Consider the following 19,144-nt stretch of genomic DNA (forward strand, 5'->3'; position numbering starts at 1 on the left):
GTATTTCATAAATGGCCTTATCCACCCACTAGAGAGATACATTTTTCTGCTCTTGCCTATAAAATGTATTCCATGTAGGCATCACCTTTGCAATTTTTTTGTTCTTAGACTGCCCTTAAAAATAAGGTGTTGAGGGGAGCGGGGGATTTGTTTCAGTGGGGTGGTATTTTGTGGCTTTCGTTTGTTTTGGGGGGTATATAGTTTATTATTTTATGTTATTAAAGCCCTTAATTCAGGTTAAAGTGCTTTCTTGCAGCAAGGCATCCCTTTTAAAAAGGTGGGCTTTTTGTTGACTGATTTATGGGGTTTTTACTTCTTTTGTGTTTTTTTAAGAATTTTATTTGACATTGTTATGGTCAACAAAACAATAACAGCAAAAACAAAAAACAAAAGAGGACAAGAAAAACAGACATTCTGTTAGCCATGCAGGGGTATAAAAGAAGAGATATATCAGTAATGCATTACAAAAGCACAGGTAACCCATGAGTATTTGTGGAGTGGCTTCACACCAGTCATCTATCAAGCAGTAATAAGAAACAAATGACATAAAGTAGCATAGGTTTCAGCAGATGGCCCCGTGGGCTGTATATTTACAAAAAAGGGTTAGAAGAGGTATTAGTTAATCAGTTAAGATGAAGCAGATGAGGGCTCTGCCAGCCATTTAGACCATATTCTCTCGTATTTGGCTATAAGTATCTTTGTAATGGGAGATTTGCATTTGACAGCTGTTTCCATAAGGGAATGCATGAGGGGTGGGGGGTGGCTTTGGTTTTCTCCAATGTAGGGTGATGGCCTTCCTTGCATAGAAAAGGAGGAGACTTACTAAAGTTCTGTCGGCCGTCGTGGTGATGAGATTTTCCACAAGCCATAAAGGGCAAATCTCTATAGCTGGGGTTAGAGGAGTCGAGGCTATGGCTGCCAGCACTTCCAACCAGAAGCCAGTGACAGCAAGTCAAGTCCAGAAGATGTGGGAGAAATCTCTTGGGGAGTGGCCACACATCCAGCACTCTGGGGAATTATATGAGCTGGTCTTGCAAAGAAACAAGCATATGGAATGGAACGTGCCAGGTTTCATCCTTGTCGTGGTGGTCTACATGCTGGATGTACCGCTGCTACTTGGCCCTTAAAATTTCCAGAGGAGGCAGAGCAATCATTTTCAGATGGACGTAGATGTGGGAAGTAGGTTTTTGAACACAATCTGTCCTAAGTAATTCACTTCAGCCCCGGAAGAATTTACCCCCTTCCCGACCAAAGCACTTTTTGCGATTCGGCACTGTGTCGTTTTAATTGACAATTGCGCGGTCGTGCGACGTGGCTCTCAAAGAAAATTGACGTCCTTTTTTTCCCACAAATAGAGCTTTCTTTTGGTGGTATTTGATCACTGCGGTTTGATCACTGCGATTTGATCACTGCGGTATTTGATCACTGCGATTTGATCACCTGCGGTTTTTATTTCTTGCGCTATAAACAAAAAAAGAGCGACAATTAAAAAAAAAAACACATTATTGTTTACTTTTTGCTTTAATAAATATCCCCCAAAAATATTTTAAAAAAGTGTTTTTCCTCAGTTTAGGCCAATACGTATGTACGTATATGTATATGTATACATATTTTTGGTAAAAAATTGCAATAAACGATTATTGATTCGTTTGCGCAAAAGTTATAGCGTTTACAAAAGAGGCGATTATTATCATGACTGCGATATTATGGCGGACAAATCGGACATTTTTGACACATTTTTGGGACCATTGTCATTTATACAGCAATCAGTGCTATACAAATGCATTGATTCCTGTGTAAATTACACTGGCAGTGAAGACGGTAACCACTAGGTGGCAGTGTAGGGGTTAAGTGTGTTCTAGGGGCGTGTTTCTAACTGTGGGGGGGGGCATGGCTGTGTGTGACACGTCACTAATCTCTACTCCGATCACAGGGAGCAGAGTTCACTGACACTCACTAGGCAGAATGGGGAGATGCTTGTTTACATTAGCATCTCCCCGTTCTTCCTCCCCGTGAGACGATCGCGGGTATCCCTGTGGCAATCGAGTCTGCGGGACCCGTGACCCGGCTCACAGAGCTTGCCGGCGCGCACGCGCCCGCTGGCCCCCTCTTAAAGGGCAATGTACAGGTACGTGATTCTGCCTTTACGAGCCCTTCTGCCGACGTATATTGGCGTGAGGTGGTCGGCAAGTGGTTAAGGTCCGACTGCACCATGTGGAGGGAGGCCTGCCGGAATTGGGTATTGAAGGCATGGGAGAGCTGCAGGTAGCGAAAAGAGTGTGTGAGTGGAAGTCTGAGGTGAGGTGTGCCAGAGGCCTCAGAGCACGATTGGTCACCACCCTGGGGATGTACAAAATTTTGTATTTGCCCACATCCCTGGACCAGGTAACATATACAAGTGGGGTAGAGAGGAGTTCATCCAGAGAGGAGCATTTGGCGACACTGCTCTTCTAGGGCAATTTTTGCATGCAATTACTGTTCTTGCTTTAGTATTTTTATCCCACTCTAATGTGCACGTTACGAACGTTAGTTAAATATTTGTAGGTTACTTTGCAAATGGTGCAGTTACCTTCTGGTTTTTAGTAATTAATATTAAATCAATTTTGTAAATAGTAATCTGCCTTAAATATTGCAGAAATATGTCAAACGCATTTCCTGTTCTAGGGTGACAACGCCACTTGTCACCCTAGGGCAAGAAGGTGAAAATAAAGGAAAAGTCCTGAAAAAAAAAATAGTGTGCCACAACAAATTTTTTGTTCTTGAGTTTAGAAACAATGAAATTATGAAAAGTAGAGTTTCTTTTAGGAAAAAAAAAAATGTAATGTTGCTGTATATTGTGACATCATTTTTTTCTTGCTGACTTGTGAAGTTACTGAAAGGTCCAGAGAAAACAGATTTAAAGTAGAACAAACATTCCACTTCAGAAGTTTAGATAGCATCAATGTGCAGCCAAATATTACGCCCATGTTTCATTAAGCTTGAAGCAAATATTGAGACAGACCCAGTGTGTTGAGCAAACAACCTTAGAAAAGCACATGGTTGCAAGTAATTAGTTGGCATCGCTAAAGCAGTTTATCCAGATATACTCAATGTAGGATGAGTCCTAGGTGACAATATAGGAACGTGTAAGTAATGAGTATCCTTCTATATAGTTTTCCACAGGGAAAACTTCAGAGTCCGGAGTTGCATCATGCATAGACATTGGAGAGGAGTCACCCACAAAGACATGGTCAGATGTGACCCTGGAGCAATAAATATAACCTTGCGTAATGTGATAAGCAAATGGGTTGGCTCCAAAATAAGAGGAGTAACCGTAAAGTGTTTTGAATTTCTGGTCAAGTAGATGCCAGGGAGGTTCCAAAATCAGGTTTTACAAAAGAAAACACCTGTACAGAACTAAGTGTGCCAGAGCTCTGACTTTGGATTTGCAAGTTGCAATGTGCACACTAATGGCTGTGATTTAAAGGTCTGTTGCAGCACTCTAAAGCCCCATACACGCTATTAGATTTTCTGAAGATTTTTGTCTTCAGATTTACCAAAACCATATAATATGTAGTCAAACCTTAAGAGTTTCAATTTGTATGCAATCAGGCAGGCCCTTGCACTACATGGTCTTGGCAAATCCGAAGACAAAAATCTGCATAAAATCTAATAGTGTGTACGGGGCTTTAAGCCCCGTACACACTATCGAATTTTCATCATGGAATTGTGTGATGACAGACGTTGGCCTAAAATCTGACCGTTAGAACACTCCATCGGGCAATTGTTGTCCAACTTTCCACCAACAAATGTTGGATAGCAGGCTAGTAAATTTTCGGTGGACAATGGTCTGTTGTCAGATTTTTGTATCGTGTGTACACAGGTCTGTCACACAAAAGTCCAAAGTACAAACACCCATGCTCGGAATCAATGCTCACCAAGGGCAATGGGTGGTCCGATCAAGTCCCCATAAAAACTCACAGGTAGATCCGATTGGTCTGCCCATGTGAAAGGGGCCTAAGGGGTATATTTATTAACAAATTGAAAAGCTGTTCGTCCATCGAAACTGCATTTAACCATCTGACATCCACGCTATGGCTGAATGACAGCCACAGTGCGGATGTAAATTCCCGAGAGGCAGTCATATGACGGCCCCCCCTGTGCATGCTCCCTGTGAGTGCCCTACTGTCATTGAGACTCAGGTGATCACCGATCTAAGTAAGGGGCCCGTCCCGGCCCCTTACCATGTGATCAGCTGTCAGCCAATGACAGCTGATCACATGATCAAAACAAAAGCTCAGTGATCAGTCTTTTTTTCTCCTTACGCTGACAGCGGGGGAGAAAAAAAAAACACCGGCTTATCTTAAAGGGACATCGGTCCCGAAACAGAAGAGGTAATTATGCTTCATAATTGGAACCTGAAAGTGCCCACAAGTGCCACCTATCTATGCCCACGAGTGACACCTATCTATGCCCACCAGTGGTGCCCATCAGTGCCACATAGAAGTGCTGCCTATCAGTGTAACCGATCAGTGCCCATCACTGCCACCCATCAGTGCCCATCACTGACACCTATCGGTGCCCATCACTGCTGCCTCATCAGCGTACATCAATGACGGACAAAAATTACCCATCTCAAAAGAAATGCTGGTAGGTTAATTGGATCCTGTAAAAATTGTCCCTAGTATGTATGAATGTGAGTTAGGGACCTTAGATTGTAAGCTCCTTGAGGGTAGGGACTGATGTGAATGTACAATGTATATGTAAAGCGCTGCGTAAATTGATGGCGCTATATAAGTAACTGAACTAAATAAAATAAATAAATAAATACATTTTATAACAAAATTTTAAAAAACATGTTTTTTTTTTTTTTTTAATCGGTCTTTTTACATTTTTTTCATAAAAAATAAAAATCGCACAGGTGATCAAATACCACCAAAAGAAAGCTTTATTTGGGGAGAAAAAAAATTATAAAAATTTCATTTGGGTACAGTGTTGTATGACCTCGCAATTGTCATTCAAAGTTCTTCAGCGCTGAAAGCTGAAAATTTGTCTGGATAGGTGGGGGATTTAAGTGCCCAATAAGCAAGTGGTTAATTACGTTCTGTGCGAATGGGGCAAAATTTTATGTCCATGGGCTATATTATCTAACAGCTCAATGTGAGAATGCAGAAAATAATGCATTATGGCCACTGGATGGATCTGAGGAGCATATTTATTTCCTACTATAGTTTCATCTAGTGGCCATAATGCGGTATTTTTCCTATTAACATATTCCGGATCTGCAGAGAATATAGCCCAAGGCTAGTCAGTTTATGGCCAGCTTATACAGTGTGGATGGACTAATCTGCTGCACCGCCAGCTGTGAGAATACCTAAACAGCAGCTGCATCTGATTGGATGCAGCTGCTGTTCTGCTGGCAATTTTCTGAGTGGCTGCTTTAATTCTGCCAACAAAGTGAATTTCGACTGGTTATGTACGATATACAGTGGATATAAAAAGTCTACACACCCCTGTTAAAATGTCAGGTTTCTGTGATGTAAACAAATGAGACAGAGATAAATAATTTCAGAACTTTTTCCAACTTTAACCACTTGAGGTCCACGCTATAGCCGAATGACGGCCACAGCGTGGACCTGATTTTCCGGGAGGCCGTCATAGGATGTCCTCCCCTTTGCACGCTCCCCCAGGTGTGATCACCAAACGTCAAGACTCGGGTGATCACTGATCCAAGTAAGGGGCCGATTCTGGCCCCTTACCACGAGATCAGCTGTCAGCCAATGACAGCTGATCACGTGTATAAACAAAAGCTTGGTAATCGGCTTTTTTCCTCTTTATGCTGACAGCGTGAGGAGAAAAAAAGCCGTTTACCGGCTTATGCTCAAGGGACATCGGTCCCGAAGAGGAAGGAGGCACATCTGCCTCCACCTCTGTGCCTCCAAGTGCCACCTGCCATTGCCCACAGTGCCCACCACTGCCACCTATCAATGCCCACAAGTGCCACCTATCAATCCTCATCAGTGCCACCTAGCAGGGCTGCCTTTCAGTTTAACCTATCAGTGCCCATCACTGCCAGCTATCAGTGCCACCTATTAGTGCCACTTCTCAGTGCCAACCGATGCCACCTATCTATGCCCTTCAGTTCCACCCATCAGAGCCGATCAGTGCCCACCAATGCCGCCGATCAGTGCCCACCAGTGCCACCCTAACGGTGCCCATCAGTGCAACCCAATGGCACCCATGAGTGCAGCCCATCGGTGCTCATCAGTGCAGCCTCATCAGTGTACATCAATGAAGGAGAAAAATTACCCGTTTGCAAAATTTTATAACAAAATATAAAAAAAAGATTTTTTTTTTTTAAATTCGGTTCTTTTTAAAAAAAAAATACAAAAAATAAAAACTGCAGAGGTGATCAAATACCACCAAAAGAAAGCTCTATTTGTTGGAAAAAAAGTATAAAAATGTAATTTGGGTATGGTGTTGTATGACCGCGCAATTGTCATTCAAAGTGCAACAGCACTGAAAGCTGAAAATTGGTCTGGACAGGAAGGGGGTTTAAGTGCCCAGCAAGCAAGTGGTTAATGTGACCTATAAACTGTACAACTCCATTGAAAAACAAACTGAAATCTTTAGGGAGGGGAAGGTAAAACTAAAAAACTAAAATAAGATGGTTGCATAAGTGTGCACACCCTCTTATAACTGGGGATGTTCAAGATTGAGCAATCACATTCAAACTGATGCTAAATAGGAGTCAGTACACACCAGCCATCATTTAGAGTGCCTCTGATTAACCCCAAAGAAAGTTCTAGTAGGTCTTTCCTGACTTTTTCTATGTCACATCCTACAGCTAAAGCCATGGTCCACAGAGAGCTTCCAAAGCATCAGAGTGATCTCATTGTTAATGTATCAGTCAGGAGAGGAGTTAGGGTATCAGTCAGGAGAAAGGAACAAAAGAGATTCCAAGGCATTAGATATACCATGGTCCATGGAACACAGTGAAGACAGTCATCATCAAGTGGAGAAAATATGGCACAACAGTGACATTACAAAGAACTGGACGTCCCTCCAAAATTGATGAAAAGATGAGAAGAAAAGTGGTCAGGGAGGCTGCCAAGTGGCCTACAGCAACATTAAAGGAGCTGCAGGAATATCTGGCAAGTACTGGCTGTGTGGTACATGTGACAAAAATCTCCCATATTCTTCATATATCTGGGCTATGGGGTAGAGTAGCAAGACGGAAGCCTTTTCTTACGAAGAAAAACATCCAAGCCCAGATGAATTTTGCAAAAACACATCTGGAGTCTCCCAAAAGCATGTGGGAAAATGTGTTATGGTCTGATGAAACCGAGGTTGAACTTTTTGGCCATAATTCCAAACGATATGTTTGGTGCAAAAACAACACTGCGCATCACCAAAAGAACACCGTACCCACAGTGAAGCATGGTGGTGGCAGCATCATGCTTTGGGATTTTTTTTCTTCAGCTGGAACAGGGGTCTTAGTTAAGGTAGAGGGAATTATGAACAGTTCCAAATACCAGTCAATATTGGCACAAAACCTTCAGGCCGCGTACACACGCGGGGACTGTTCGCCCAACTTTGTCCGCTGAACAGTGTTTCGGCGGACAGTCCGCCCGTGTGTGGGCTTTCAGCGGACAGTTTCAGCGAACAGTCTGCTGAACAAAGTTTTTCGGAAATTCCGAAAAACTGTCCGCTGAAACTTGGTTTCAGCGAACAGTCCCCTCGTGTGTAGGCTTGTTCGTCAAACTAAGTTCCGCGCATGCTCAGAAAGGATTTACACGCCGAAAGTTGTAATGCAGTGTATAGGACGTCGTATTTTCCGTCCCGTCGTACGTGCCGTTCACGTCATCGCGCACGGTTTCAGCAAACTGTTCGTTCGTCGTGTGTGGGCAAGTCCGTCCATGCTAATTTTGAGCGGACTGTTCGCTGAAACTGTTTGACGGACAAAGTTGAGCGAACAGTCCCCGCGTGTGTACGCGGCCTCAGGCTTCTGGTAGAAAGCTGAACATGAAGGGGAACTTCATCTTTCAGCATGACAATAACCCAAAGCATACATCCAAATCAATAAAGGAATGGCTTCACCAGAAGAAGATTCACGTTTTGGAATAGCCCAGACCTGAATCCGATTGAAAATCTGCGGGGTGATCTGAAGAGGGCTATGTACAGGAGATGCCCTCGCAATCTGACAGATTTGGAATTTTTTGCAGAGTGGGCAAATATTGTGTAATAGGGGTATGTAGTCTTTTTATATCCACTGTATGTATGGGATGTAACAATGTATGGGAACATTTTGTCAATACAATTAAATATTGCATTATTGTTGCCAGGCAGTAGATAGTCAGACAATCTCTTGCATTGGTTGATATGTAAATAATTGTCTCAGCTCATAAGTACGCACTACTTGACCCACAGTGTGAAAAACAAAATATTTTATTACTTTCAACAGACAAGGTGCATTGATGGCATCACAATATTTTCAAGGAAATGGAATTAAAGAAAAACAGGCTGATGAAGATGCAGAAAAGTATTGCTGTATAGGTGTACAATACAGTCATGAGCAGAAATACAGACCTTGAGATGAGAAGTAAACGACATTTCTGTACTGGTGGCAGCATATGTAACTAAGACTACAACTACACTTCTGACCCTGAAAATGCAAAATACAGTATGCTGGCATAATAACATGGGACACAAGCTGCAGGCTAGCATGACCGTCTTAGTAATAGGATTTCATATTTCTCTTATGTAAGAGCTAAAAAAAATGAAGGGGTATTTAAAAAATCTGCTTAATTGTACTTCCATGTGGTCACGCAGTAAACAGATTTTCCTCCTGACAGCTGTGTCTTTTATGAGTTTACTACAGCAATTGCATATTTATTTTATCTTTTACTAAGCTGCCTCTGGAAACTGGTGTAAGGTATACTCGCACATTTTTCTCGATGGTGCATCCGTCCAAACGTCTTTCCTAGATGCTACTTTTTCTTCTCTCAGCTATCAATACTGTATGTGAGTTGGACAAAACAGATCAGAAAGCAGTCAGAAGGAGAAGAGATTGGAGAAAAGCTCCATAAAGTTACCTGTCAAAAGATAACTTACACCTATTTCTAGAAGCAACTTTGGGAAAAGAAAGTATGAAATCTACAGCTCTGAGTAAAACCCATTTCATAGGATTTTTTTCTGTAGTGCAGTCTGATACGTTATAGTATCAGATTATCAATAAAAAATAATAATATTAAAATATTCAAAATATTTCGTCCCTCCGACAAGCTGTGGCAGTATTTATACTGAGGTAGTTTAGCTTCCCAAAATCCCATCTAATTCTGAGCATACTAGTTTAGGTGATTATGGTCCTTTCTTTTTTTATTTAAATTTTTTTATTCATTTGATATTTTATACCTGAGAAAGATATGCTCAAAAGACATGCAAAACTGACATCTGGGGAAATGACAGTCATGAGATATTACTATAGCAGGTGGATAGAATATTATTGGTACAGATTTTTTCAGACTGCAGCTTTTGGAAGTCACCAATGTTGAGCTGCAGTTTGCATTAGAGCGATTTTCTGAATATTTCTGTCATGATATCATGGATTTTTTTCAGTAAATACTTAGGAATTCAGCTCTCTATATAAGCCAAAAATTCTGGATTTGTACCTTTTATTCTTAAAATGAACAGTCGTTCAAGTTTAGACTTTTTAAAGCTTTTTTTTATGATGTCAAGTGCTGTTCTTATTCCCAAGTCATAGAAGGCCTTGATTTAACCACATTTCAAAGGTTAAACAAGAACATTTAATTGTGCCTATGAACTGTGATATTAGATTGGTATATATATATATAAACCTGGCTTACTCCCTACACAGCACATTAGCAATAGCAGTTTCATAACAAAATTACAAGAAAACAATATAGCTACAAGCTTTGGATGAAATATTTAGCAAGCAATTTTGTACAGTCTAAATAAAATTAGAATTCTAACTTGTAGCTGGATTGGTCTTTTGAATGAAACATTCTATAAGCAGTTTTGTTACAGAGGCTGGTCAACCAGATTTTATGAAACATACAGGGATTCCACTTATATTTACTGTTCAATCTGCCTCCAGTATTTCACACATACGCTTGGAACAATACAGTACTATTAAACCATGCACATATTTCCTTGTCCAGATGTCAGGAAGCCGTCAACGTTCTACGTAGCCCAGCTTCTAGGATAATAGCTATTGAATTTTGCTGCGTCCAGTACAGCTTGACCATATTGCAAAGATATGCTCATCTTACTTTTTAGAATAGTCCCTCCTGCACTGCTTCTGTAAAAATAGAAAAGTGCCAAGCATGGAAAATTAAAATTCACCATCCTGAGTGCTGTTGGGAGGAAAATTCCCGCGTTTAATGCCAGCCTAGGAATGATTTCCTTCAGTTGTCACACCCAGTACTGACTACCTGGCTGTCCATTTCCACCAGCTCCATTGCCCCTGTGCCCCCCAACATCACAAAGGGGGATATCTCTTTCTGGTTCAGTTGGACGAAATGTTTGCCGATCTGCAGCTCCATTTTCAGTCTTGGCAGAAGTGGCTGCTTTTTGGACATGGTGTTTTCCCATTTTTTTTCTCCGTACAAAATAAGCTAAAATAAGAAGTCCAAGTAAAATAAGAAGTAATACTATACAAATAGGTAGTATGGTGCTATACATATGAGTATTCATAAAACCAAGCAATATGCCTTCCCTAGCTGGGTTTGGTGATGTGGATGCATTTACACTTGTTATATTTAGGAAGACATCTTGAGTAGTGCTTGTACTTAGGTCTTCTGACGCCCAAAAGTTTTGTGTCACAGTGTTAGTACTGTTCTTGGAAATGTCTGGATATGTCGTAGGTACTATGGCTGGTGTAACTGAAGAGGTTGTGGCTTGATCTAAATTCTTGGCTGTAGTCAAACCAGTAGTAGAAGAAAATGTTGTTGTGGTTGATAACTCTGTGGTTGATAACTCTGTGGTTGATAACTCTGTGGTTAACTCACTAGTCATAGGTTCTATAAGAATGGTTGACCCAACATTTGGAGATTGCTTGTTTGTGGTAGTAATGCTTGTGGAAGTCAAGGCTGTTGTAGATGCTGCTAAATTTGTAGAAGTCTCTATATTTCCAGATATCTTAAGTAGGGTAGCACTATAAGAGTGGGATGAATTGTAAGGTACAGTACTAAACCTTACAGTAACATTTGCTGGAGGTACTTGACTAGCACTGAGTACCAAATGAAGCCTGTCCCCTCTTATGCCTGTTCCACTCTGCTCATCTTCCCTTAACTCCACTCCTATAACTCCACTTTCTAGCTCTTGCTGTGAAAATACATTAGTGCTGGTTGCTTCTCCTCTGCCACCTTCAAAAGGAAATCTTACTACCTTTCCTTCTCTTGGATGATGGACAACTTTGAACTGAGGGACACTTTTTGTTAGTGCACCCAATTCACTGGCATCAATCACATCTGGGCCCAGTCTAATGGTACAGCCTCGTGGCCATTGTTGTTTGTTTCCAATCTTCACCATTGGAGAAACCTCTATTGTTACTTTTCCAACAGCTTCTTCACCCTCATCAGAAATTGCAAGGTATTCAAACTGATCTTGGTTGGATAAGAAACTGGTAAAGGTATAAAAGACTTCATTTTTGTTTACCTGTTCCTCGTTAAACTCTGTAACTGGTACCTGGCCAACCAGAACATCACCATAACTTGGCTTCCTTGTGACTTTATAGATAAATGTTTCTGTATTTCTTCCTGGTATTGGTTGCATTTGTGTCTTTGTAAGTATGGTGCTGCCAGATGCCTGTTTAACTTCAAAATTGGCCTGAAATACCGGGAGTACTTTTACAGGTATTTTTTCTATAATAATTTGTTGTCCAGTGGAAATATTGAATATGATTTCACCTGAAACTGCAGTGAGGTTAGCCAAAAGGACAAGTGTTGAACTGGCAAGGTCATGTTGAGTGAATTTTGACAATGGAATAGACTGGTTCCCACCTGTTGCAAATGATATGCCCAAGGGGGCTTCCACTATAGAGTAAATTATATTATTAGAAGATACCAAAGCATTAGTTACAGATATGTAATCTGGGGTAAGAGAAACATTTGAGCCTACTGCTAGGTATAATTTAGATTTTGGTGGAAGCATAATGTTAGGTACTGTGGGTAGACTAGTAAATGTTATATTAAATGACTCTGTGACTGTCCAGATGGTTTCTTTATGGTTAAGTTCATGGTAAGACTGGAATTTGGGATATGGTTGAGCTTTGAACATGAAACTGTCATTAAGATTGCCTAATTTAGTATTGGTGTACATTAAGGTTCCATTCTCCAGATGGGACTGTAAGAAATATGGAGTCTGTGGGCTGAGTATGGCACCATGTACAGAGAGATGACCTTCTGAAGGAAAATCTGTAACAAAGAAAACCACGTCATGAGTAAGTCTTGAGATACTTTGGTTCACTAAGAGGTTGGATGCATCAAGGGAGTTGGAAGTGATTGGGGAAGAACCACCTTGCACAATGTCAAGACCTGGAAAAACAAAAACATATATTAATTAAAGCCTTCTATGTTTTTTCTTTTTAGCAAACATTTAAACATAAAAGAATTTCCACCTGGACATGACCTGAATCAGTATTGCTATGTAGATTTCTTTGACGTAGCCTAGAAAAGCTTTATTAGACTTAAAATCCAGTTGTCATTTAAATATCTATATAACAGTTTTAATGATTAAAATCATAAATAAATTAGACATAATTTAGAATTCTGTGCTATATACTGTAACTACAGTATATAAATATTAATAATTTACTGGTACATTTTCTACACGCTCTGATTTTAGAATTTCCTTCTTTTTTGTGACACTTTAAAGCATGGTACATGCAAATCAATATATTGTGCATTGTTTGATGAATCAGTGAGTTGGTCCTAGATAGCTCCATCTTCCTCATACTCAATAGCCAGTGGACATGTCTAAGTGATAACATGGTATTCCCCTTCTTCATGGCAAGATTTCAATTCTATCATACTGTATCAATTCTTTTTTTTTTAACAAGAAAATAATTTATCAATTATAACGTGGTAGTTTGAATACTAAGAAAATATGAAAGCTTTGAGAAAAGACTGGAAATATATCCTGGTTACAGGATTTATTTAGAGTCACTGGTTTATTTTATATCATTCCATGTGTCCCTGCTGAGAACTGCATCTTTATAAGTACTACAAAGTATCATGCATAAAAGAACAAAGTAGAGGTAAAGAGAATCCTATGTTGTCCATTACCAGCCAATCAAAGTGCACCTCCAAAGGGATACATTTTGCTGCTATTTAAGTTATTCTATTTTTTTTAATTTACCGTTCGCCCCATGCTGAATGTGAAAGGGACACACTGAAACTAATTTACAAAAGGAGTAGAACGTGTTTGCTCTGAAATAAAATTTTTAGTTTGCAAAGTGAAAATATTAAAAAAATAAAAATAAAAACAGGATTTTTGAATGAATGAATGAATGAAATACTTGTATAGCGCACAATGCGAACTGAATCACCTCTAGGATTTTTACTTGCACATACCGTAATCAAATGATTAAAGTAAGCACAGCTTCGTCTTATCTTCATCTCATCATCTTTATCTCTAAGCATTTACTAAGTGAAATAATTATTTTTTGCAGAAAGACGGCTGCAGCGCGGAAGCCAATTGCCGGGAGGACGTCATCCTCCTGTTTACTTCCCCAATGCGCATCGGGGAAGTTCTGTATTGGCTGTGTCCCTTGGACACAACCAATCACAGATCGTGCTAAATGGCCAATCACAGCGGCCATTTAGCACTTGATCGCAGTGTCCAATGGGAGATGATCTCATATGTCAACATATGAGATCATCTCTCATCACCGGCTCTCCCTCCTCACACAGCGGTGTCCGTTTATGAAGCAGTGATCAGCGGTGATCCGGACGATCACCCCTGATCACAGCCCATAAACAGTTTATGAAACAGAGATAATTGGGGGAGAAGAGTTTGAACATGTTCTCCCGCAGATTATCTCCGCACATGGAGAATCCTCATAGACTGACACAGTAATGTCCAGTTTATGAAGCTGCGATCTCATCGCTTCACTGGTGATCTGTGTCAGAATTCACACTCCCAGATTCACCAGCTCAGAGGTGGAGAATTGGGCAGTGAAGAGAGAATCTGGGGGGATCTGAGGGGGAAAGAGGAAGATAATTAACTTCCTTATCCATTCAGACCCCCAACACTGTAACATGCCCCCCTCATTTATATATATATATATATATATATATATATATATAAATAAAACATGTATATATATATATATATATATATATAAAACATGTATATATATTGTAGACATGTCACTGGAGAAGTGATCGAGGGGGTGTACATCTCACCTAGGTTGCTACACAGTGTGAGATGGTAAATCCAGGATGGATCAGTTTCTCAGCAGCGATATGCTGCTGAGTTGTTATTTAATTTTGCCGGGCCTGGGTTTATATGGAATGGCAGGTAGGTTTGGTAGAGGGACCTGTCATTCCACATCCCCCGATCCAGTTCTGGGTTTGGGATCAGGTGAGCTTGGATCCTAATTAGCCTGGGAAGCTAAAGGCTCTGTAGGGTCTGCAGGTGATTGCTTCTCAGCCAGGGAATGAACAATCTGTGTGTTGAAGGAAGCTGCAAGCACAGCCACTGCTGGAGCTAAAACTCACCCTGCGATATCCAGGCGAAAGACGCTGTGTTTGTAAGTGTCAGATAGGTGAGCAGAACCTGTTAGTAAGCGCCCAGCCGGGCTAGGACTTTTTATTTTTGTTGTACTTAGAAAGCACGGTGTTGCTGTATATTTTGTTTGCTGGACTGTTTGTACCACGAATAAACGCCAAGATCTGCTTTATAAATTCCAAGTCTGCTGTGAACTGTGTCCAAACACACCCTACCCCGGGAAGATCCCTTACAATTGGTGGAGGTAGCGGGCAACGCGGTTGCTAGGGGCAACGGTGTGGACAGACTTGGCTACAGCTGCTGATGTCCTGGGTGAAAGCTGCAACTACACTCCAAAAACAGTCCAGCAACATGGAGGAGATGCTGAAGCAGTTTATGCAAGTGAGTTTGCAACAACAGCAGGCTCAGACAGAGGCCAATAGACGACATGAACAGTCCATGGCTGAACAACAGCAGATGATGGCTGCACAACAGCAGGCGCAGACAGAGGCCAATAGACGACATGAACAGTCCATGGCTGCACAACAGCAGATGATGGCTGCACAACAGCGGATGCATAAGGAAGAGTTGCAAGCTTTGCGCCAAAGCCAACAACAACTTATCGAGCACCTGATAGTAAATCGAGAGGCGCCTGTGGTTGCTAATCCACCCACAATGGAGGGAGCCGCTCCAGAGATTTTTTCTGGGAGAAGGACTGTGCAGAAAGCGCTGCAAAAGATGACTGCTGAGGACGATGTTGAGGCCTATCTAACAGTATTTGAGCGCGTGGCTGAGCGAGAGAAGTTACCAGCCGCTGAGTGGGCAGAGGTAATTGCGCCCTATTTAACAGGTGAACCTCAAAAGGCCTACTATGACCTCAGTGAGCAAGAGGTTAAGGACTATACTCGGCTAAAAGAGGAGATGCTTGCCCGACTAGGAGTTACTACTGCAGTCCGTGCCCGGAGGGTACGCAACTGGAGCTACAGTCTGGACAAATCAGCGAGGTCCCAGATGTATGACCTAATCCATTTGGCAAGAAAGTGGTTGGAGCCAGACACTTCTACTCCTGCACAAATCCTAGAGAAGGTCGTGATGGATCGCTACCTCCGAGCCCTTCCTACTGACTTGCAACGCTGGGTGGGACAAGGTGATCCTAAGAATGCAAACGAACTTGTCAACCTTGTGGAGAGGTTCCAGGCGACTGAGGACTACCTCCGTGATGTTCCTGCAGCATCTTCACCTCCCCGGAGCGCCAGATCTGTGCCGTCAGCTGGTAAGAGACTTCCATCTATTGGGGGAGTGTGGAGGGGTGCTGATGGGGGGAAAAGGGCTCAAGTGGTGTCTCAGGGACAAAAGACTGGTGATGGTCCCGGGTGGCTAAGGGGCTCTGAAAAGGACTCCTTGCCAAAGAGACCAGGCCCTATCCAGTGTTGGAGATGCCATGAGGCGGGACACGTGTCGGCCCATTGCCCTCTTACCTCTGAACCCATGGAATGTGACGCTAGCAGGCGTCAGTCGCTATTTGCGGAACCATCTTGTGCTGCAGTTCCTGGACTAGAGACTGAACCGCAAATCTGCAACATCACAATCAATGACTTTCCTGTTAAAGCGTTAATGGACTCAGGAAGCCTTGTAACCTTGGTGCATGCTAGCCTGGTGACTGGGGACTTAGAGTCTAAAAAGCATATGAGTGTTGTGTGCATACATGGTGATACAAAAGTGTACCCTATAGTGCTGGCTAAAGTCGGGACTGAACAAGGCACCGTACAATATGAAGTGGGTGTGGTTAAAAACCTCATGCATAATGTAATATTGGGGCGCGATTTTCCATTATTCTGGGCTCTTTGGGAAAAAAGAAAAATCCCCAAAAGGAGTGAGGATACCTCTAAGGGGGTTGCCTTGGCCACTGTGAATGATAAAAATGTGCAGGATGAAAATGATTGTTTGTTTTCCTTTGCAGGTCCTGGCTGGGGAGGAGGAGGCTCCTCCCACTGAGCAAAATATACTAGACTTAGAGGTGTCTAGCGATAATTTTGGGACTGCACAATTACAGGACCCCACTCTCAAAAATGCGAGAGAGCAGGTTGCTGTTATGAACGGGGTACCTCAGGAACCAGATGCTGAAAAAAGATTTCCACATTTTTCGGTGACTAATGATCTTTTCTATAGAGTCAATAAGGTTAAAGATGAGATTGTGGAACAGCTTCTGGTACCTAAGCCGTACCGGCGTCAGGTGCTTGACATGGCACATAACCATGTTCTTGGGGGACACTTGGGGACTGACAAAACGCGAGAGAGGGTTCTCCAGAGGTTTTTTTGGCCGGCCATATATGATGACATTAAAAAATACTGTGAGTCGTGCCCCACATGTCAGGTTAGTGCCCCAGTGTCACATTTTCGCAGTCCTTTGGTTTCGCTCCCTATTATAGAGGTGCCTTTTGAGCGTATTGCCATGGATTTAGTGGGTCCCATTGTAAAGTCAGCTAGAGGACACCAGTATATTTTGGTAGTCCTGGATTATGCGACCCGCTATCCTGAGGCTGTACCCTTAAGAAACACTGCATCTAAAACAATTGCACGTGAGTTGTTTTATATGTTCTCTAGGACTGGGATCCCCAAAGAAATCCTAACTGACCAAGGTACGCCATTTATGTCGAAAGTAATGAAGGAATTATGCAGACTATTTAAAATCTCACACATCCGTACCTCTGTGTACCACCCCCAGACGGACGGATTGGTGGAGAGATTTAATAAAACTTTGAAACATATGTTGAAGAAAGTGGTGGCAAAAGATGGTCGTGACTGGGATCATTTATTACCCTACCTCATGTTTGCTATTAGGGAGGTGCCCCAAGCGTCCACAGGGTTCTCACCATTCGAGTTGGTCTATGGTCATCACCCTAGGGGTCTACTAGACATTGCAAAAGAGACATGGGAGAATGAGTCCACCCCATACAAGAGTGTTATTGAGCATGTAGCACAAATGCAGGACCGTATAGCCACTGTAATGCCCCTGGTAAGGGAACACCTCCAGAGGGCTCAAGAGGCCCAAAGTAGAATTTACAACCGGTCCGCAAGAATCAGGACATTCAACCCAGGCGATAGGGTCCTTATACTAGTCCCCACTGTTGAGAGTAAATTCTTGGCGAAGTGGCAAGGTCCCTATGAAATTGTTGAAAAGGTCAGTGAGGTGAACTACAAGGTGCACCAACCAGGTAGAAGGAAGCCTTTCCAAGTTTATCACATAAACTTGATCTAGCCCTGGAAAGACAGGGAATCCTTGGGGGCGACAAATACTGTTAATAATTTGTCACAACCAATCCCTCCAGTCAAGGTAGGTGATACTCTATCAGTGTCACAGAAACAGGAGGCTCAGGAATTTTTACAGAAAAACAAAAACAAGTTCTCTGACCTCCCAGGGCGTACACACCTCATCCATCATCACATTGAAACTGAGCCTAGAAGCAGAGTAAACCTTAAGCCCTATAGGATACCCGAGGCACGTAGGGAAGCCGTATCTGCCGAGGTAAAACGTATGCTTGCTCTGGGGGTAATTGAGGCAATACAGAATTGGCCTAGACCCCTGACAAGGAAACAGGTTAGAGCTTTCCTGGGTATTACGGGTTATTACCGTAGATTTGTGCCGAACTTTGCCTCAGTTGCTGCTCCGCTAACTGACTTGACAAAGGGCGGAAAGACAGCAATGGTCACGTGGACCCCAGAGGCCGAGGAGGCTTTCCAAAGCCTTAAGTCTGCCTTGTGCCAACCACCTGTGTTAGTCACCCCCGATTTCAGGCGAGAATTTCTGGTCCAGACAGATGCCTCTAGCACAGGCTTAGGTGCAGTACTCTCACAAGTAGTGAATGGTGAGGAGCATCCGGTGACGTACTTGAGTAGAAAACTAACCCCGGCCGAGAAAAATTATGCCATTGTGGAGCGAGAATGTTTGGCAGTAAAGTGGGCCCTAGAATCTTTAAAGTATTACTTGCTAGGCAGGAAATTCAAGTTGGTGACAGACCATGCCCCCCTAACATGGATGAAGTTAAACAAGGAGAGAAATGCAAGAGTGACTAGATGGTTTCTCTCCCTACAAAACTTTAATTTCACTGTGGAACACAGGCCAGGGAAATTACAGGCAAATGCTGACGCATTGTCAAGGGTAAGTTGTCTGTGGGGACAAAAGGCTCAGCCCTCCGGTCTGAAAAAGAGGGGGGGGATATGTAGACATGTCACTGGAGAAGTGATCGAGGGGGTGTACATCTCACCTAGGTTGCTACACAGTGTGAGATGGTAAATCCAGGATGGATCAGTTTCTCAGCAGCGATATGCTGCTGAGTTGTTATTTAATTTTGCCGGGCCTGGGTTTATATGGAATGGCAGGTAGGTTTGGTAGAGGGACCTGTCATTCCACATCCCCCGATCCAGTTCTGGG

The 19,144-nt window shown here is 42.4% G+C and overlaps 1 protein-coding gene across 1 annotated transcript in view; it reads right to left on the minus strand.

Annotated features, from left to right (window-relative positions):
• Positions 1-8,411: 8,411 nt before the first annotated feature.
• CSPG4 (chondroitin sulfate proteoglycan 4) overlaps positions 8,412-19,144 on the minus strand; it is a 164,081-nt gene continuing 153,348 nt past the window's right edge. Inside the window, exon 10 of the mRNA XM_077469889.1 lies at positions 8,412-12,536. Coding sequence (XP_077326015.1) covers positions 10,414-12,536 — 2,123 coding nt within the window. The 3' untranslated portion in view covers positions 8,412-10,413. The remainder of the gene's footprint in view (positions 12,537-19,144) is intronic.

The sequence above is a fragment of the Lithobates pipiens genome, unplaced genomic scaffold (assembly GCF_037356315.1).
Source record: "Lithobates pipiens isolate NorthernLeopardFrog02 unplaced genomic scaffold, aLitPip1_a1.2 Scaffold_8, whole genome shotgun sequence".
In the NCBI taxonomy this organism is placed as follows: Eukaryota; Metazoa; Chordata; class Amphibia; order Anura; family Ranidae; genus Lithobates; species Lithobates pipiens.